Source organism: Phalangium opilio, unplaced genomic scaffold, assembly GCF_054372755.1.
Source record: "Phalangium opilio isolate 3A_F unplaced genomic scaffold, DU_Popi_V2 ptg000038l_1, whole genome shotgun sequence".
NCBI classification, from domain to species: domain Eukaryota; kingdom Metazoa; phylum Arthropoda; class Arachnida; order Opiliones; family Phalangiidae; genus Phalangium; species Phalangium opilio.
In genome coordinates, this window is record NW_028324161.1 from 2,604,714 (window position 1) to 2,627,692 (window position 22,979).

Sequence of the window (22,979 nt, forward strand, 5' to 3'; positions counted from 1 at the left end):
ATTCTCTCTTTGCTTGGGCTCTTGATATAACTGAATCTGAATCTTTTCGGTTGGGTGCGGGTTTGGAAGAAATGAGACTATTATATACAGGGTGTTTGTGAAATGTCCATCAATAATGAAAGGGCGTATTTATTGGGCCACTTTGAGTCGAAAATGTTCTATGACATTTTTCCGTCCGAGCCACTGTTTTCAAGTTATGATTGGAGTAATTTACGGATGACCCCTTAAATTTAATTAAGAAATTGAAAGACAGCGCTAATTTAATGAAGGGGTCATCCCTAAAATATTCAAATCATAACTCGAAAACCGTGGCTCGGACGGCAAAATGTCATAGAACATTTTCGACTCAAAATGGCCCAATAAATACGCCCTTTCATTATTGATGGACTTTTCACAAACACCCTGTATACTTCATATTCCTTTGGTAACACTGACAAAAGGACAGTTTCACGATAGCAAACTAGTATTATTGATTATTATGAGTAACTGATATATTTTTAATTGGCATAGGAAGGTTAACGTAACGTATTTAGTTTCAGTTTCGGTTTGAATTTAAAAACAACAGGTTAATTACAGGTACGTCTTTAGCGCTTTGTTAAAATATATACGAAACCGAAAATATGTGAAGCTGATTAGAAAAATAAGGTAATTATTGACAGAACTATTTTACGCTTTACTCGTTCGATTTATCAGACGTCACTAAACCAATGGAGGTTGGCGCAGTATAGTCCTCGCTTTTGAAATGAAAGGAGGATTAAGACTAGTTAAATGATAATTATTTTGTAATCAGAGGTAATTGATTTTTTTAATATTTTTCCTTTCATATTTAGAAAGAGGCCGTTGTTTTAAAGTATAATGTTATGTTATCTGAAATTTTCTTTTAATATGCAGTTCAAAAGATAACGCTTATTTTTGATAAACAAAACCTGTTGTTTTTTTAAGAAATAATACCGTACTAACTCTAATCAATTAAAGTCACGTGGTGTTGCGATCGTTAATTGGCTATATTCGCCAAGACAATGTTTTTTATTCACACGCTTGATGCAAATTTTGCACTTAGACCTAATTAAGTCGGACTTTAAACTTCGTAAAATTATACTAAATTAATTAAGTAGGCCTAAAATTTTTTTTTTAATTGTCTTAATTTTAATTATTGTATATCGATTAAACAATAGTTTTCTGTACAGACTGTTAAAAAAGTCTTTGCGCGTTGCGTTTTTCGCACATATTTTACTATATTTCAAAAACTATACAAGCTAGCGCTCTGGAATAAAGTGCGTTATAAAAGTTTTGCATTCCTCTTTCATATTTTACCCGTTCCAAAGTTGTCCTTTGCATACTTATACCGGAAACCGGAAATGTCAAAATTATCAACTTTGAAAATATTGGATTCTCGAGGATATAAATGCGATTTTCGGATTCCTTGGGGTCGATTCATATTTGAAAAGTGTTCACCAAATTCAATTCGGATGAATAGGTCACGAGTAATCAGCCTTTATTCAAAATCTGGCAAACTTGGTTAGAGTGGCGATAATTCATAATCGAGTATCGAATCTTTGTCGTAATAATGCTTGTTATGACACTTTATGCATATATATATGATTGGTGTTGTGGCGCAATACTTTTAAACAAATCAGTCGTTCATTAAAGGGATGGTGAAGTGGAAAATAAAGTAATTTTTTTTTGATTCTTCTATAAGACCAATCTGCATCGTGAAACATCCAGGAAATAACACCGAACGATTTTTAAACGACAATTAGTTTGAAATTTCATGGATAATTTTAAATAGGGATCTCCGACCAATCGTGTAGCGCCCCGCCTTTTTGTCAACAATTTTCTCTTGGCACGCTCCGTGTTGAATCAATTTATCGCGAGATTTGAAAAAATTTGCACGATGTGACAATTGTGGTGCGAGACATGGAGTGTGCCACGAGAATTTTGTTAACACAAAGGCACGGCGTTACGGGATTGGTCGGAGTTCCTTATTTAAAACTATTCTTAAAATCATAGCCTAATTTGAATATTAAAATCAATGGGAGGTATTTCCTAAATTTTTCATTGTGCAGACTGGTCTTATAATTAGTAGCAGAATCGATAAAAAATCACTTTATTTTCCACTTCCCACTCCCTTTAAGAGAAAACTCGCGTCTTTTGAAGAGGAGAAGCGGTTTGAAAATATTGTTATTTGGGCCATGAGCCCGTGATATCATAATATTTAGAACTCATATTAATTACGTCTAGGTCTTCAGCCCGATTCATTGCAGCCTAGTGAAAATCTCATTCATGATGGCATATGCGCTTCACGAGATCCCTTCAAATTGACATAATCGACTATTCCATATAAGAAACAACTTCAGAGGAGATGGCTTCTATGCTAGGATCGTTCGCTGAGCGATTGAGCTTCGCTAAACGGAGCCGGGGGTTGCCCATAGCCTTCCGCGTTTAGCGCAAATGTGAGGCCATTGAAAGATTTTTTATTTTAGAAGCTGAAATAGGGAACAGAGTAATCTGGGCGCGCGTCAAAGTCCCGGACCCCCTTCCTCGGGACGGTGGGATATGAAAGAAGAGGCTGGTCATAGCGACAAAGGTAAAAGGGAATTACGTATTTTTTGCCGTCCCAGTAAGCAACGTCATAAAAATCTAGTTTAAGTGAGCCAGTCTGAAATTTTAAACTTTTCATTACGTGTTGGAGGGAGGGGCTCTATATTGGGCTATGAGTCGGACTGAATTAAACGCTAACCGTTCTCTATTCCTACCTCTAAAATTAAATCTATCTCTGTTGAGGCCTAATAATAAAGCCGACCGCAACCAAAGCATGGGCAAAGGCGTATTTCACAACTGACGTTCAAATGGAAAAGCCTAAAAATTAAATGAAAAAAAAAATGAATGCCGGTAGCAATGATCACTAGTGAAAATAACAGCTAACAGCTAAAACGAACCCGAACGGTAAACACTTGAAGTTGGTCTCTCTGCGCTGCTGGTCTGTTACTCCTTTCGTTTATTTTCTATGGCTAAACAACTAACTTTGGGAGATATTGGGATATTAGGCCATTTGTGTTTTAACTTTTTAAGACTTTTATTGTGTAGGAAAGAAAAACTACCCTGTTTAAAGAAACTTTGGATAAATTTTAATATTTAGTTAAAAGTTGAAATTTATTTATAAAATTTGGACGAAAATTTTTAAATAACAAGACTTTCAAATTAAAGAATGTTCGTGTGCTTTATTAAACTATTTTTTTACAAAAAAGACAGTCACTTTCAGTTTTAATTGTTGCTTTTATTGGACATCCCCTAGTCGTTAAAGGAAGGATGAAGAGGAAAAATAAAAAGATTTTTTGATCGATTTTTCTTATTATGAGACCATTATATGCACAGTGAAACATCCAGGAAATACAGTGTCCGAATGATTTTAAAATTCAAATTAGGTTCAGATTTTAAAGATAATTTCAAATAAGCACCACTGACTAATAGCTTAACGCCCTGCCTTCCTGTTAACATAATTTCCGTTGCACGCTCTATATCTCGCGCCACGATAGTCACATCGCAAGCAACTTTTATTAAATCTCGCGATAAATTTCATTCGGCATGGAGCGTGCCACGAGAATTTTGTCAATAGGAAGGCAGGGCGTTACGCGATGGGGCGGAAGGTCATTATTTCAAATTTTCCGTAAAATCTGAACCTAATTGGAATTTCAAAACCATTCGGAGATATTTTCTGGATGTTTCACTATGCAGAATGGTCTTATAATTAGTAGAAGAATCGATAAAAAATTATTAGATTTTTAATTTCACCATCCCATTAAACACATTCTTAATCGTATTCTAAAACACAGACATAAACTCTAATGAAATTAGGAGGTAAAGCATTGTAATATTAAAAATAGAGATGCGCCCTGTTCGCTGGTATTTTTTTCTCCGTATGAGTAACCAGCCCACGTCGTGACCGGTATTAATATTAATAACCTGATAGTTATTCTTGACTAACTTAAAACATTGTTTTAGTGTATGGTTTCAGGCTCAACAGGACAATTGCCCAACCCATACGTCCCGACTCGTTGCAAGATTTCTGGAGAACGAAGGAATTAACGCTTTGGATTGGCCCGACTTGAACCCGATTTAGCGTTTATGTCTGTCATGTAATAAAAGATTAAAAATGTGTTTAAGGGCTGAGGGAGGTTAAGTCAAATATTAAGCTTAAATTGAAACAGAAAATAACAGTCTTGTTTGTAATAGATAGTTCAAGAATGCAGACGGTATTTCCTGGATGTATCACTGTGCAAAATGGTCTTATAATTAGAAGAAGAATCGTTAAAAAAATCACTTTATTGTCCTCTTCATCCTCCCTTTAAGGGCTAGGCGAGGGCTAGGGGATGTCCAATAAAATATCAAGCAACAATTCAAGCTGAAAGTGACTGTCTTGTTTGTATAAAATAGTTCAATAAACCACACGAGCATTCTTCAATTTGAAACTCGAAGGAAGTCTTGTTATTTGAAAATTTTCGTCCAAATTTTTTAAATATTTTTCAACTAGTTATCAATAATGATATTAATAGTTATCCAAAATTTCTTTTAAAAGGCTAGTTATCTTTCCTACACAATAAAAGTCTTAAAACACAAAATGGCCTAATATCCCAATACCTCCCAAAGTTAGTATTTTTGCCATAGAAAATACAGCGAACATTCCTAGCATAGAAGCCCTCTCCTCTGAAGTTGTTTCATATATGGAATAGTCGATTATGTCAATTTGAAGGGATCTCGTGAAGCGCATATGCCATCATGAATGACATTTTCTCTAGGCTGCAATGAATCGGGCTTAAGACCTAGACGTAATTAATATGAGTTCTAAATATTATGATATCACGGGCTCATGGCCCAAATAACAATAATTTCAAACCGCTTCTCCTCTTCAAAAGACGCGAGTTTTCTCTTAAAGGGAGTGGGAAGTGGAAAATAAAGTGATTTTTTTATTGATTCTTCTACTAATCATGAGACCAGTATGCATAATGAAAAATTCCCATTGATTTTAATATTCAAATGAGGTTACGATTTTAAGAATAATTTCAAAAAATTAACTCCGACCAATCCCGTAACGCTGTGCCTTTTCGTTAACAAAATTCTCGTGGCACACTCCATGTCTCGCGCCACAATTGTCACATCGTTTCCAAATCTCGCGATAAATTGATTCAACACGGAGCGTGCCAAGAGAAAATTGTTGATAAAAAGGCGGGGCGCTACGCGATTGGTCGGAGATCCCTATTTAAAATTATCCATGAAATTTCAAACTAATTGTCGTTTAAAAATCGTTCGGTGTTATTTCCTGGATGTTTCACGATGCAGATTGGTCTTATAGAAGAATCAATAAAAAATTACTTTATTTTCCACTTCACCATCCCTTTAATGAACGTCTGATTTGTTTCAAAGTATTGCGCCACAACACCAATCATATATATATGCATAAAGTGTCATAACATCTAACAAGCATTATTACGACAAAGATTCGATACTCGATTATGAATTATCGCCACTCTAACCAAGTTTGCCAGATTTTGAATAAAGGCTGATTACTCGTGACCTATTCATCCGAATTGAATTTGGTGAACACTTTTCAAATATGAATTGACCCCAAGGAATCCGAAAATCGCATTTATATCCTCGAGAATCCAATATTTTCAAAGTTGATAATTTTGACATTTCCGGTTTCCGGTATAAGTATGCAAAGGACAACTTTGGAACGGGTAAAATATGAAAGAGGAATGCAAAACTTTTATAACGCACTTTATTCCAGAGCGCTAGCTTGAATAGTTTTTGAAATATAGTAAAATATGTGCGAAAAACGCAACGCGCAAAGACTTTTTTAACAGTCTGTACATTCCATTCTCCACCAAACAGGTTTGTTTTCTGAAAGTATGTAATTAATATAATTCATTAAGTCAGAATGCTAATCATGGCTTCGCACTTCATCAAAATTTTAATCTTCCAAAATGTATACTAAAATGTAAAGTTTGTACATTTCATTCTCCACCAAAAGCTTTTTTTCTGAAAATGTCTAATTAATGCAATTCGTTAAGTCAGAATGGTTATCAAGACTGAACACTTTCGGGTTAAAAATCAGATGAAAATCGTAAAATTTTATCTTTTTCACCTGAACATGGGACACTAAATATTATCTTATGGTGAAACTGGAAAACTGTGAACTGCATGCATCATATCGAGTGGTTATAGTATAAGTATGTTCATTATAAAACCAGGAATTAGGGGCCGCTTACCACGTGGAACAAATATCAACCCAATTTTAGGAAATGACTTTTGGGGAGTGGACAAAGGGGTGAAAATCTCCACTACTAAGCGTCAGACCCTAGCTTAGCCAATCAGAAGCCTTCCCCCACTAGCCTTTCTCTCTGTGAAGTTTGCCGCCATCCCTATGGGTGAAGTAAATTACAAAAGAGAAGCCCTTTACTTCCCCGTATACCTTCAAGAATAAGAGGCATTTCATAAATTATTTGCACTAAAAACATCTTAGAACGGAGACGGTATTGGCGGTAAGCGGTAGCCTTCCACTGTAAAATTTGTCTCTACCATATGATAGATCAGCTTAAGCAACTGTTCAGGAGTATCATGGGACCATTTTTTCAAATTAGAGACACTGTACGAGATTTTGGTGATTAACGCCCCCTTTTTGAAGAGTTGTTCTGTCAATGCTACGTAGCTTGATCACCGACATGGGATGTGAGGCACGAACAAGAGGCACACGCAGCTTATACCTCTCTTAAATACAATATGGACGACGATTTTTCCTAAAAATTACCTTGAATTGCACTTCGGACTGTGATTGGTTCGCCAGGGCTAAAAACTGGCTCCTTAGCTGGTTTCTGTTCCTCTATGATCTTGGTAACGCCAAGAGGCAATGTCAGACGGAGCTCCAGTTCAGTACAAGCACTGCCTCTAGCGGTGTTTTTTGCACGAACGAAATAACCAAGGTTCGACTATATGTTTGCTATTCTCCAGGAATTAATCAATTGATCCATATCAAATTCCAGAAATCAAAAAGAAACCTGCCTAGGTCGATCTAAAGGGCAATAATTCAAGCACAGAAGAATAATTAACTATTTAATAAATTACAATAGCTGCATATTCAGGTAAATAAGTGTGTAGATACTCCTCAACTCGACTCGGATAATTAATATTTTGGTTTCCTAACTTGTTTATACTTTTAGTTATTAATGATGTACGTTTCAGTGCATAACTTCAACGCTTCATTATTTTAATTTAATTAAAGGTTTCTTTGATTTGTGTTCTATTCATATTGATTTGCTTTTGCGATAAAGGTTTTGTTTGTTTACTTCGCGATAATTAAGTGTTAATTGAAAATAGTACTAATTCCAGCCGAACAGAGTCGAGGGTGACAGTTAATTATAAATATTTTTTTAAAGTTGACATGCGATCAAAACCAGTAACCAGTTTGCGTCCCATTCTCAACTAATTTTCACCGCGAGTTAAGTCACAAACCTTTGGTTCAAGACAAAATAGTAGCAAGCGCTTTCAATCACCCCAAAAATCAAGTCAAATTTCGGAAGCTAACGCAGAGGTTAGAACCCATGTTAGAACTTATTTAACGAACTGTTGAGATGCAAAGCATACGCTATAAATGTGAAAGTTTGCGTTTGGATGTATATTCCTCAATCACGCTTTAACGGCTTAAGGGATTTGGATGAAAATTGGCACGCAAGTAGACTACAGCCCGGATTAAGATAGAGGATACTTTTTATCCCGAAAGTATGTGTCAGTCGTTAAGTTTGGAAGTTTTTGCACCATTATATCGAAATTTTCAATACCTTTTAAGATATATGACACTTTCACTTCGTACTTAGCATACGTTTCCGTGAGATCATTTCAACGTTTTTCAGAACAAACATTGTTGGCATTTACTCCGTGTTGTTATGTAATAGCCAATGGAGTAATGCGCTGGTACCCAGTTATTAGTTAATTTTTTAGTTATTCCTTTATTTAGTTATTTTGTTGCGCGATTCTATGGATATTACAGTCGAAAAGGGACTGTTAAAAGTGACCGCTTTTATAGTTCAAAAATCGTGGCACGAGGACGGTTTTGAAGTTCAGAATAAAGGAGTTGTGAAACGTATTTATAAGAATTTGTAGAAGTGTAGAATCATTTTCAAACTCGTCCTAGAAATAAATAATTTCGCATTTTTTATAGTCCCGTATGAGTCCCTGACTTAGACCAGTCTTACACCAGAACCAGTTTTCGTATACATATACATATACGTGTTCACTGACGGGTGATTCGATACGGTGGGGTTACTTTCAAAATTACATAGACATCGGGTATACCTTCAATAGACCAGTAAGTTGATGGATTTAGCTTTTGGCAAAGAAATTCTGAACTTTATAATAAGACTTTATTTCTGATTGTGTTGATTTTATACGACTTACGAAAAGAGAAAAATGTATGATAAATTAGAAATGGCACGTTTTCGTGTCGTGTTCAACGTATTTTGCGTGTATTGAATTGGACATGAATTTCTTATGTTTATGTCGCACTCTTCGTAACTGTATAGTGTATTTGAGCCACTGTATAGCCTTATTAGATCGTTTCACATTGGAAACCTCACGGAGTAAGGCAAAACGATTCTTGCCTCGTTTATTTTATTATTTCAACTTTCTAGTTTTTACCCACATTGCATGATGTGCATCTACGACGTGGGTATTAGTATGAGCTACTATGGAACGCCGTTTCGGCCAAAATTATAGCTGGTTGTTGTCTATATGGCGGGATGTGGCCTAGATAGCGGGTTGTGGTCTAGATGGCGGGTTGTTATGATTTTATACCTGTTGATTTATTAAAACTGAAAAAAAGAAATCCTACACTAAACGCCGCTTCAGTCTGAAGGATAACATTTTTCAAAGAAAAAAAACTGAGTCCATCTATGCCACAACCCGCCATCTAGGAAACAACCCGCCATCTAGGAAACAACCCGCCATCTAGGACACAACCCGCCATCTAGGACACAACCCGCCATCTAGGACACAACCCGCCATCTTGACCACAACCCGCCATCTAGACCACAACCCGCCATCTTGACCACAACCCACCATCTAGGACACAACCCGCCATCTTGACCACAACCCGCCATCTTGACCACAACCCGCCATCTAGGACACAACCCGCCATCTTGACCACAACCCGCCATCTTGACCACAACCCGTCATCTAGACCACAACCCGCCATCTAGACCACAACCCGCCATCTTGACCACTACCCGCCATCTAGACCACAACCCGCCATCTAGACCACAACCCGCCATCTAGACCACAACCCGCCATTTAGACCACAACCCGCCATCTAGGAAACAACCCGCCATCTAGGACACAACCCGCCATCTAGGACACAACCCGCCATCTTGACCACAACCCGCCATCTAGACCACAACCCGCCATCTTGACCACAACCCGCCATCTAGGACACAACCCGCCATCTTGACCACAACCCGCCATCTAGACCACAACCCGCCATCTTGACCACAACCCGCCATCTAGACCACTACCCGCCATCTAGACCACAACCCGCCATCTAGACCACAACCCGCCATCTAGACCACAACCCGCCATTTAGACCACAACCCGCCATCTAGGAAACAACCCGCCATCTAGGACACAACCCGCCATCTAGGACACAACCCGCCATCTTGACCACAACCCGCCATCTAGACCACAACCCGCCATCTTGACCACAACCCGCCATCTAGGACACAACCCGCCATCTTGACCACAACCCGCCATCTAGACCACAACCCGCCATCTTGACCACAACCCGCCATCTAGACCACAACCCGCCATCTAGACCACAACCCGCCATCTAGACCACAACCCGCCATCTAGGAAACAACCCGCCATCTTGACCACAACCCGCCATCTTGACCACAACCCGTCATCTAGACCACAACCCGCCATCTTGACCACAACCCGCCATCTAGACCACAACCCGCCATCTAGACCACAACCCGCCATCTTGACCACAACCCGCCATCTTGACCACAACCCGCCGTCTGGGCCACAACCCGCCGTCTAGACCACAACCCGTCGTCTAGACCACAACCCGCCATCTTGACCACAACCCGCCATCTTGACCACTACCCGCCATCTTGACCACAACCCGCCATCTTGACCACAACCCGCCATTTTGACCACAAACCGCCATCTTGACCACAACCCGCGATCTTGACCACAACCCGCCATCTTGACCACAACCCGCCATCTTGACCACAACCCGCCATCTTGACCACAACCCGCCATCTAGACCACAACCCGCCATCTGGGCCACAACCCGCCGTCTAGACCACAACCCGCCGTCTAGACCACAACCCGTCGTCTAGACCACAACCCGCCATCTTGACCACAACCCGCCATCTAGACCACAACCCGCCATCTTGACCACAACCCGTCATCTAGACCACAACCCGCCATCTTGACCACAACCCGCCATCTTGACCACTACCCGCCATCTTGACCACAACCCGCCATCTTGACCACAACCCGCCATTTTGACCACAAACCGCCATTTTGACCACAACCCGCCATCTTGACCACAACCCGCCATCTTGACCACAACCCGCCATCTAGACCACAACCCGCCATCTAAGCCACAACCCGTCATCTAGACCACAACCCGCCATCTAGACCACAACCCGCCATCTTGACCACAACCCGCCATCTTGACCACAACCCGCCATCTTGACCACAACCCGCCATCTGGGCCACAACCCGCCGTCTAGACCACAACCCGTCGTCTAGACCACAACCCGCCATCTTGACCACAACCCGCCATCTTGACCACAACCCGCCATCTTGACCACAACCCGCCATCTTGACCACAACCCGCCATTTTGACCACAACCCGCCATTTTGACCACAACCCGCCATCTTGACCACAACCCGCCATCTTGACCACAACCCGCCATCTTGACCACAACCCGCCATCTTGACCACAACCCGCCATCTAGACCACAACCCGCCATCTGGGCCACAACCCGCCGTCTAGACCACAACCCGCCGTCTAGACCACAACCCGTCGTCTAGACCACAACCCGTCGTCTAGACCACAACCCGCCATCTAGACCACAACCCACCATCTAGACCACCACCCGCCATGTAAACAACCACCCGCCATGTAAACAACCACCTGCCATACTTTTGTTTAATTATCCTATACAAATTAAGATTTTCTTCATTTTGCTTTTTTAAGTCTAGTGTTCCAATTACTTTCGAATCAATATTATCTCTGAATACCATTACGCTAAGATTTACTGGTTAGGCGACTATGGCCCAAGGCTCACCCATAAGGGTCCACGGTTAAGGGGCCCTATAGTTATTGTTTAGCCCAGTCTTATAACGTCTAAAGACGGCTAAAATGAATATTCAATCCGTAATCGGGATTATGAGAGTGATAAGCCCCACTTCAATTACTGATCCCGATTTGGCTAGTATCGGATAAGATAGACTAAACAAGACGACCCAAGGGCTCGTAATAGTAGACACATCGTACCTTATTTAACAGGCGTAGAGAAAATTTGAGTGAATAGCACCTCTATACCCTACCCTAAAGAGTGAATAGCCCTTATTTACCCTACCTAATGAGTGAATAGCCGCTCTATTCCCCACCCTAATGAGTGGATAATCCCTCTATACTTACCGTAATGAGTGTAGAACGCTATCTTTTATAATGCTTAAATTATTTACCGTGCATAAAATCAGAGTGAATAGCCCCCTCGATGCCCTACTCTAAACAGTGACAAAATTATTACTCGTATAAATTTACTTATGCTGTAATTATAATATTCCGGCGAATCGAAGAACAGATAGGTTTAATGATTATCCCCTCGATGAGTTTTCCACAGACTAATGCCGATGCACACTTCTGGCATCTTATTCTTATAAATTTCTAACATGGACTTATGCCCAGAACCTTTTAAAAAAGAAAATTCTAAGGGAGCGGTAGACGGCTTTAATGTATAGGGAAGGTTTTCTGATTTTATGCAACTTTTTTCTTATTATGTTTAGTGTTTTGAAATTTTTCCAGTGAACTAAAATCTAGGCCCTTAATATGTTGTTAAAATTTCAAGGAGATCCTTCCAATAGTTTATTTTATAAACCTTAAAGTTGCTAAGGGTGGTTTTCATTTGCATAAAATTAATCACAGATTTTGTCGAAAAACTGGAAAATCGCCATAGAAATAACATGCAAAATTTTTCAAACTTACACATTTTGTAACTACCCCTACAGAATTAACAATACGTTTCTTAGATTTGAAAATGGTCTTGAATGAAAGCCTCATTTTTATAATTGGCGCCTATTTTGTTTTCATTAAGAACAATTAAGTTCAAGTATTGTTTTTAACAGTTTTAATTACATACTCCGACTTGCGTTGTTTTACCCTAAATGAAATACTGTTGAACTTACGATGTTTTATCATGGGTTAAGTCATGTTTAAAGCCACTCTTGGACTTACGTTGTATTACCACAAATCATAGAAAAGATTTTAAAAATAGAGACTACCGCCATGGATTTAGTATAGAACCTCACGCTTCATGGATATATCACTGTAGCCTTCGGTAAGGCAATTCGATTTTAACTACATTTATGTCATAAACATTCACGAGGGTGGGGGTACAAGCTCGCTGATGACGTAAAAATTGAAGCAAACTTTCTTTTTCTCGGCGCGTCCCCCTTGAAGTTATCTCAAATTGTTCGTCACAAAGGCGCTTTTCACTGGATTTTTCTCAACTCCTACGTCACAAACCAGTTTGCGCCATTTCAGACGAGGAATAAAGGTGGAAATCATAAACGTCGGACGCAACGCAATATAGTACAGGCATGAATTTATTTATTAACATGAATATATATGTGTATCATTAGCCTTACTATCATGTTATTCAGGGATGGGAGGAACCTTTCTATTACATACGCGTGTAACGTCATCGCGGTAGCCAATCAAAATCGAGACACCTATAAGTTCCAACAGCAGACGACCAGTTTAACAAAATTGTATGAGGGATACAATTTTTGGTTAGGTTTACCAAACAGCATCAGCTGATTATTAACAAGACGGCCCAAGGGCTCGTAATAGTAGCCACATCGTAGGAGTGAATAGCCCCTCTATACCCTACCCTAATGAGTGGATAACCCCTCTATACCTAATGAGTGAATAGCGCTATCTTTTACGATGCTTAAATGATTTACCGTGCATAAAATCAGATTCCCTACTCTAAACAGTGATAAAATTATAACCGTATAAATTTACTTATGCTGTAATTCTAATATTCCGGTGAATCGAAGAACAGATAGTTTTAGTGATAATCACTTATCGCATCTTACAAATTTCTAAGAAGGACTTATGCCCAGAAACGTTTGAAAGAGAAAGTTTAGTTATAGTAATTACCCATTTTGATGATTATCCCCTCGAATTACCTATAGCAATGCTAAAATGATCAAGCGCACATAGCTCATTTAACAATATGTTAGCTCTATCTAAACCCACATTTGAATTAACCGCCAAAACTTTCCAGTCAAACATAACATAGATGACGATAGCTACCGAACGAGAACGAAACACATGAGGAGCGCGGTAGGAAACGGTAAAATCGTTATCTATTTAATTAGCACTTAAATAAAATGAAAATAAATATAAAATCCGACCCCACAGATAGAGGTACCATTACCCACCATCCCCGACACTTTAGAGATATACTAAAGGATGAAAACTCGACCGTTCTATCGAGTCTCTATGGTTCCGTGGTAGCGTGTCTTACTGCTACGCCAGCGACCCGAGTTCTAGTCTCGGGTGCGACGTGAAAAAATTTTAATTAAAATAAAATCTCTAACTCAGCTCAGCTACCCCTATTGGTGGGTTGAGGTACTCCTTCTAAGCAAAAATCTGACGATACTGAAAGAAGTTTTTTATATATTTTTATCTCGACGAAAAGGTTCATGTGAGTTACTGAGTAGGGTTTAACTATAATGTAAAATCACTCTTGTTAGACTGCTTGAATAAAATGCTCCATTGAAACTCGGTGAATTATTAAACTTTAACATGGTGATAGAGGTGGGATACCTTATTCCGCGCTACTTACACCCATTATGACGTCGTTCAAGAGTCCGACGCATTTTAACCCTGGTGCCCACCCCGCCTTGGCTTGGAGACAGTACAAAGAGGACTATCAATACTATGCAGCCGCCGCCAAACTGAATGCGGAATCTCCCGCCACTCAACGTGCCACGTTTCTTCACATCATCGGCGCCACGGGTCGTAGACTCTACAACACTTTAAAAATCACCACTACACTCGCAGACGGCACCGTGACCGACGTAGCTGAGGTAAACCGTACAGTACCACAGATCATCAACGCTTTTGACAAGTACTATGCACCACACAAACACCTAGCCTATCTACGCTACATTCTCTTAACGACTAAACAAGAGGCGCATCAAACATTTGACGATTTCCTTACTGATTGGAAGACGAAGGCCCTCGACTGTGAACTAGGCGACCTCACTGACTCCAGCATAGCCACCCCAATCATTACTGGCATACGGAAAGATGAATTGCGCAAAACGCTCATTAAAGAACTACACAACAACCTGGACCTCGACATAGCCACCGAAATATGCCAAGCTGACTCCATGTCCACCACGTATTCCGAGGCCATGAATACTGGTCCCGTGACACACACAAGTTCATCAGACGCTATAAACCACCAACGATGGGTGCCACAAAGAAATAACAACCTACAGCGCTATCGACAACACTCGCACTCTTCTCTCAACAACAGAAACAACCTTCATCCACATCGGCCCTCACAATACGCAACAGGACATCAGAGAATGCAACGCCCGCAACAACGGTTCCGGCACAACAAAGCTCGACCAAACCACTTTAGCGATGTAGCGGCTCAACCTGCTACAAATACTGGCAGAAACCTATGCCGTTTTGTGGCTCAAGACATGACTCTCGAACATGCCCTGTGCACAACACCAGATGCCTGAGATGCCATAACCCCGGCCACTGGGCAGCAGTTTGCAAAGCAACCAACACAATATATGAAACCGAACCCGAATGTAACAGACCCGAATACAACAGGCAACAAGACGAGCATGCTGACCCAGACGATCTCTTGCAACCACAGGAATATCACCACTACATCGACGACCAAAACGCAGTAACTGATGCTATAGGGACGAGGGAGGACCTCTTCACATTTTCCCTCACGCTGACATCGCACTCTCTTAACCAACGCTAAGTGCATGCCCTACCGACATTGCCACTCAAACGAAATAAGGAAGACGAAATTTACAACAAAATCTACCTCTATAACAAAGCCACGACGTTCAAGATAGACACCGGATCTCAAGTGAATATTATCACGCAGGAAATGTATGATGCTTTACCATTTTGTCCACCACTACGTCCGTCAGAATATATAGTAACAGCATATTCAGGACATCCGGTGCCCATTGCCGGCGTTGCCAACATACCATGCACATCATATACGGCGACTGCAAGTAATCTCTTCTACATCACCACGGAGGAAAGACCACCGATCCTTGGTGCCCAAACTTCTAGATGTCTTGGCTTGATCGAGCATCACCAATACCCTCTGGGTCCACCACCAAAAAACCTGCATCTGCTATATCAGCTGCCGTTGCCAAACTTGCGGCACCTAACCGTATGTCACCTACCAGTTATAGACCCTACGCAGCAAAACTCGATTTCAACACAACTTGGATTCACCTTCGAACAACTAGTACAACAATATCCGATGGCATTCGACTCCATTGGTATACTGCCTGGCAAATACTTAATTGCGCTACGATCTAACGTCACACCGTCTATATCGCCGGCGCTCCAGATACCGTCCGCCTACCGCAACGCAGTCCACATAGAGCTGCAGCGAATGCTTCAACACGGCATTATAGTTCCTGAGGCAGAACCAACGGATTGGGTTCATCCGATGGTTGTTGTCCCTAAGCCATGCAAAGAAACAACGGAAAAAACGGATAGCCTTCAGACTACCGAGGAACCCAAAGACATGGCGGTACGCATCTGTATAGATCCCCGGAAACTAAACAGCGCCATTAAACGCCAACCATACCCATTGCCTACAACGCAAGAAATATTTTCAGAGCTAAGGGGCTCTAGAATACTCACCGTTCTCGATGTCCAAAGTGCGTTTTGGCAGATCCCTTTAACGGAAGAAAGTTCCAAACTTTGTACCTTCGCCACACCCTTTGGACGATTCCGTTTCTTGCGTTTACCATACGGCGTTGCAACCGGAACTGAGATATGCCAGCGCACCATGAGAGAAATTTACCCAACAAATGAATTCCCAAATATACACATCTCAACAGATGACTTTTTACTGGACTCTCCGGACATAGAAATGCACAAGAAAACAATCTTCAAAGTCCTGGATCGAGCGGCAGAAGTTGGGTTATGTTTCGGATCAAAGAAGGCGCAGTTTCCACGCACAGAAGTCAAGTTCCTAGGCCACATACTTACGCCACAAGGCGTGAAAGTCGATCCGGCTAAAGTTGAAGCAATTACAACGATGCCACCACCAACTGAAAAAGCTGCACTCCAAAGATTCCTTGGAATGATTAATTATATCGTCCGTTTCATACCCGAATCCAGTAAAGACACAGCGCCATTACGGGTACTACTGAAGAAGGAAGTAATCTACAATTGGGAACGACACCACCAACAACACTTCAACAACCTTAAGCAACTGGTCACCACTACACCAATTCTCTCCTATTTCAATCCATCTATTCCTATAACAATTTCAGTAGACGCAAGTCAGGTCGGAGCGGGAGCAGTATTAACGCAAAACGGCCATCCTATACAATATGCTTCAACATCCTTCACAGAAACGCAAGGACGATACTCTCAGATCGAAAAGGAGATGCTGGCATTAACCTGGGCCTGTGAACACTTTAACTTTTACTTGGCTGGAAGATAATTCACGGCGGAAACCGACCATAAACTACTCACAGGCTAGAGAGCTGCATGGAAACGGTAAATTTCCATTTACCGCGGTAACCATGGAAAACCGTGGGAATGGGTGGCTTTTCTAGTAATATTCGGATCGGGAATGGATGGAAAACAACCAATATGGAATGGAAGTGGTTAAATTGATATACATTTTAGATTGGAAATGGTTGGTAAATGGATGGAACCTCTTTTCTATCGAAGATCCTAAAATTCTAAAAAGACTTAAAAAGGTTTTTGCCACTGAGTAATGGCAGCTCTCTGCCTTTGACTGTATTAGACGAGATATGGCAATATAAATAGGTGCCTCTACTACTCATCTCACTTATTTTGTTGTAGCCTAGCTGGCTTAGCTAACAGTACCGTCTTCTAGCTCAACCTCCTATTACTTTAGCACACAAGATTCACGGCTATTATAGCTGTCAATATGTTCTCGCGCTAAATTCTTGGAATAAATATTTTGGGAAGTGATTCATGGTACTTGGCGACGGGCGAGCAGGAGTCCCTCAGTGCAGTCAGATTTTTCCACAGTTGTTCAGCCCCCTTATTTTTACTAAAATTCCCGATGAAGAACCGAAATTGCAGTGGTAATTTTGGGCCAAACCAAGACGCTCAAGGGTTATATTCTTTCGAACACTATGGTAGGGAAATGGTTTTTTGCTATTGTTCATTTCGGTAATGGTTGGAAATGTAATAACGTTTCTTTATCGCGAAAGGGAAAGGTTGGTATTTGGAAACCACGGATCGGTAACGGATGGGGAGGTTGATGAAAAATATGGGTGGAATTGGTAAACAAAAATATGAACAAAAACGGTATGGAAATGGTAACGTTTGAAACTGAAATGCAGCTCTCTATCACAGGCATAATAAAAAAGCCACTACATCTGATCTCGCCTAGACTGCAACGCCTAGTGATGAGACTCTTTCGCTATCAAATGGAATTGGTTTATGTCCCAGGATCACAACTCCATATCGCTGATAACCTATCTCGAGCACCGCAGCCGCACACCATAATAAACACAGACAACTTAGAAGGCCCACACACTGCTGTACATGCACTCTCCACACTACCCAAACCAACTCAGGAACGCTACAAATTAGCCACACGAAACGATACAACGCTTACAAAGGTCATAGATCTAACGCAACGGGGGTGGCCGTCCTGTTACAAGAAATTGTCGGCTGAGACGCAAACATACTGGTCGCATCAAGAAGAGTTACACGTTTCGGATGGACTTCTGTATAGAGGAACATGTCTGGTTATTCCAACCAACATGAGGACTGAAATTATGGCAAAACTGCATGCAACACATCAGGGGATTAACGCTTGCACGGCCAAAGCAAAAGTCAATGTATTCTGGCCACGCCTGCAAGACGATCTGATAAATTATATTCGGAACTGTGCAACATGCCGCAACAGAGAACGAGCGAATCCACCCATGCCAATGAAACCATATCCTATACCAAGATTGCCATTTGAAACAGTCGGAACAGATCTGTTTCAAGTAGACTCGAAGCACTTTATACTACTAGTGGATTACTTTTCGAAATTTGTTGAAGCCAAGGAGCTAAACACGACCAACGCACAAGCCATCACTGATTTCCTCAAGCCACTATTCGCTCGCCACAGCGCACCTCAACGCTTGATATCAGACAACGGTCCCCCGTTTAGTTCCATCGAAATCAAAAAATTCTTGGAACAATGGGGTGTTCAGCATATAACGTCTTCTCCATACTATCCCAGATCCAACGGGATGACCGAGAGAACCATGCAGACTATCAAAAATTCGTTAATAAAGGCCGAACATGAAGCGAAAGACTTATCATATGTGCACTGCCTTCTCTAATACTAGGCCTGGAAATGTACAACAGAAATATTTTTTATTTGACAATTTGAATTTGCGCTTAGTAACCGTTAGATGGCTCTTTTCTGGGGAGAATTTTCGCGATGACGAAAGTAAATTCGTACTGCGCAGTCTCGCATGACGTCACTTCTTTCGCTTATGGCGGACCAGGGTGGGAAATAGGGTTTTTTTAAAACTGGACTAAATAACCTGGTCCATTTCACAATGACCATTGACCAGGGCACGCCGTCTGCTAAACTAGAGAAGTGGATAATTAAACTATTAGAGTTAATGTTTGGACTCTAGTTACCCTTGAATTATCTTAGTGGTCCCGAGGACCCTTGACCCCCTCCGATTTAATTTTTAAACTGGACCAGGCAATTTTTAAAGTGGTCATTTGCCCTGTGCCACCGCCTTATTTCTCACGCTGTGGCGGGCTATGGGTGCAATTCGTCGCTAAAATGATACTTAGGTATGGATTGTATTTTTCGTCAAATTCAGTTAAATCTGAAGCCCAACTACAATGAATAGATCAATGTGTTTGGATCGTGTCTCTCAACCTAGAACCAACGCAAAAACTTTTGAGTTTAATACATTTGCTAGATCGATAGAGACGAACAGTTTAATTGATGTTGCAGATTTTGTGAAGGAAGCAATGCACTTCATTGATGATACTTGTATATTTCATTCAATCATATTTTGCGAAGGATTTAAAATATGACTGTGATACATATTTGGCATTAATGAAACTACTGTTAACAAAGTTTATAAGACCATTGTTAGACAACTACGCAAAAGATTTAACAGGTCGCAAAGAATCGTACAAAAAAAGTTCAAGAACAAACTTCTCCCATGAAAAAATCTAAAGATGTAAATACATTTTACCCACACTGTGATACATGCCTTTTTATATTGGCGTTTGAATTTCTATGTGTCTTTTTATTTAAGTCAGCTGCTATATTATCCTCAATACCTTTACTTTAACCGTTGTCTTGCAAGCTTTCAAAAAATTCCCCTAGTTTTGAATTTCCCGCCAGTTTAAAACCCCAGAAAAGCGACATCTACCGCCATTTGTGAAATACTAACTGCCACCCCCTTTTTTTTCGTATTGCATGGCCTAGTATTTGAGATGGCACTGATATGTGCTAATGGAGTATCGTTCAACTCCAAAACAAGACTTACCTTCACCGGCGGAACTTTGTATGGGCAGAAGGATCAGAACCCCTATAACCATGAAAACCAGGTCACCGGAACCTCACTATCCGCTTCGAAGCGCCAGGTACTTGCAAGAACGTCAACAAGTAATGATTGACAATCAGAAAACAGCCATACCGTTACCTCCATTAAAAGTTGGTCAAAAGGTCACGTATCAGGCTGGCCATCGAAATTGGTTACCTGCCATAGTTGTCGCCGTAGGACCAGAACCAAGATCCTATCACATTAGAACAAACGAAAATCAAGTCTACAGAAGAACACGGACCCAGTTAAGGGAAATCCCTACGGAACCAATTAAAATGACGAACACCTTCCAGGAGACACTACCAAAGAATCAATATGCATCAGCAGAAATAGGAACGGAACCAGGGTGTAACGAATATATATTTATATTCTTAATCAAATATAAGTTGTTTGAAACTATCTGAAAATATAAAATAGCGCATATTCTCGTGGCCAAAAGTGTCCTATTATTGTTCATTTTGATTTACGATAGGGTAAGGGAAATAGTAACTCTACGAGTTCTAGGGCGCGGGAAAGCGTCATTCTTTAACTCTTTTTAAGATTTCGTAAAAGATAACCTTGATGGGTAAAGGTGCGGCGACCTGCTGGCCAGGGGTCACGTCTAAGCCCATTAGGCGGCGACGAGTGTTCTTTTTATGAGACTGAACTCGTATCTTAGAGGGGCACTTAAGGGCACGAGGAATTGCAATAAGGGTAACTGTGTTGTCAAGCCAATGCTAATTTTAGTTATATACCAATACCAATACCAGAGTCTTAAATCTCTTAATGTATAATTGTGACACTTTTATTGAACCTTGACCGTGAACTAAGTATAACCATAGTAGGTATCTTTTAAGAAAACCTTTCTTATTGAACCTTTGCTTCACTTTTCAAAAGTAGAAGCAACCCGCTAATTAAACCCAGGTGTCCGCGATGGCGACTCGGCCATAAAAGTTCAAAGCTTGTGCGCGATGGCGACTCGGCAATAAAAGTTCAAAGCTTGTGCGCGATGGAAATCGTGGGCATTAAAATCTAATTAAGCCCAAAGATGCGCGGTGGTGACTTTACCATGTAGGATGTGCGGATCCAACGGAGTGCATGGGAAACTTTAATACAGCCAATCATGTATGGCTTTGGGTCACGTGACCATCGAGCATGACCCTCGTGGTCATACTAGAACCATGCCCCTTGAATTCTATTGCGCCTACCTTTGGTACCTACAAGAGGTCAGGTATAAAACCAAAGGACAAGGACCTAAGAGATATACTTTTCTTGATTCCTGACCGACTGATCAGACTTGGAGCCACCACTGAAGTTGGAGAAAACCGCTAACCTCCAAGAGTTCTTAAACTCTGGCACCCCGCTCTCTTCAAGACCATTAAAGGCCTTATGAGCCAATGTAATATCTAAAGGCCTCATGCGCCTGTTTAAGTTTTAAAGGCCTTATGCGCCTGTTTAATTTTTAAAGGCCTTATGCGCCTGTTTAATTTTTAAAGGCCTTATGCGCCTAATTAAATTAAAAGGCCTAATGCGCCTATTATTTCCAAAGGCTTAATGCGCCTATTATTTTCAACGGCTTAATGCGCCTATTATTTTATACGGCCTAATGTGCCTATTATTTTATACGGCCTAATGTGCCTGTTATTTTATTATTGTCATATCAATTTGTTGGTTCAAATCATTTAAAAATATTGACTCTGGTAATTAAATATATTGGTTAATTGGCAACACAATTTAAGTTCCCTTGTCTTAACCTAAGCTTACACATCTAATGCATGAAAACCCCTAGACAACTGCCGTTACTTGTTTTAGTTTTTTTATCTCGCTCAACCCAATAGTGCAATTGACGCGAGCTACCCGGACCACCTAGTTTAATATTAAACGTAGCGCCCATTAAACTAAGCTTAAATATAAAGCTAAAGTAACAATTCTAAATTAAACTTGATTAAATTCGCTACAAATTGGGGGTCCGTCCGGGATGTTAATTAATCTTATTAATTAATCTATTGCATGATAATATTTATTTATTTTTTTACTTAAGACTAGTTTTAATGAACATATATAGTCGTTTTGATGACATAGATATAGCTATTTGTCGTAGTTCTCGTGCTTCTCGATATATTAATCGAACTGAGCGAATAGATCAAATTAATTCTGAAGCCATGGCTTTGTTTCGTACCCCACCAGGCTCTAGAACGTTTCGCCAACTCCATCAATGGGCAATAATGACCCGTTAATTAATTTAAATGCTAACACAAATAGTACTGCTGGTATAAGTAATCCTCAGGGTAACTCTGGTGTTCAGGTTAATGTTGGTACTTCAGTTATGCCGTCAGGTGGGGCTGCTGCCACTCCTTTGAGTCCTGCTTTATCTGTAGTTAATGGGGCGGCTAATGGTAGTGGAAGTGTAACTATTCCTGCTACGCTGTTACAAAATTTAATAGATCAGTTGACTCAGGTAACTAGGCAACAACAGCAGATGCAAATTGCCTTAAATCAAATGCAAGCTAATTTATCGCCAAATAACGTAGCTTTTTCGGTTCCAAATGCCATGCCTATTCAAAATCCCCCTTTGGCACCCGTTGCGCCTGTCGTAAATAACTCTACCGTTCCTAGTCTACCCGTACCAGGTAACCATAGTACAACGGGAGCAAACCCCATTATACCGAATAGTAATGCACCGGCCCTCGTTTCCTCAAACAACCCCTTCGGCTCTTTGAACCCTCCTTCTCAGGCTTGCGTAGTAAGTCAAAATACAAATACTAGTGGGATGAATGCGGCTAGTTCCTCTCACCGATTACTTTCGGGAGTACCGTTTTTATACTCAAACCCCCTGCCTACGCCCTGTTATCATGGGAGAC

The 22,979-nt window shown here is 40.7% G+C and overlaps 1 protein-coding gene across 1 annotated transcript; it reads left to right on the plus strand.

Moving 5' to 3' along the window:
* Positions 1-411: 411 nt before the first annotated feature.
* Positions 412-21,032, plus strand: LOC149682638 (uncharacterized). Its single transcript, XM_089834414.1, has 2 exons — positions 412-645; positions 20,022-21,032. The coding sequence occupies exon 2, from the start codon at positions 20,049-20,051 to the stop codon at positions 20,541-20,543; it is 495 nt and encodes a 164-aa protein (XP_089690540.1). The 5' UTR covers positions 412-645; positions 20,022-20,048; the 3' UTR covers positions 20,544-21,032.
* The last annotated feature ends 1,947 nt before the right edge of the window (positions 21,033-22,979 follow it).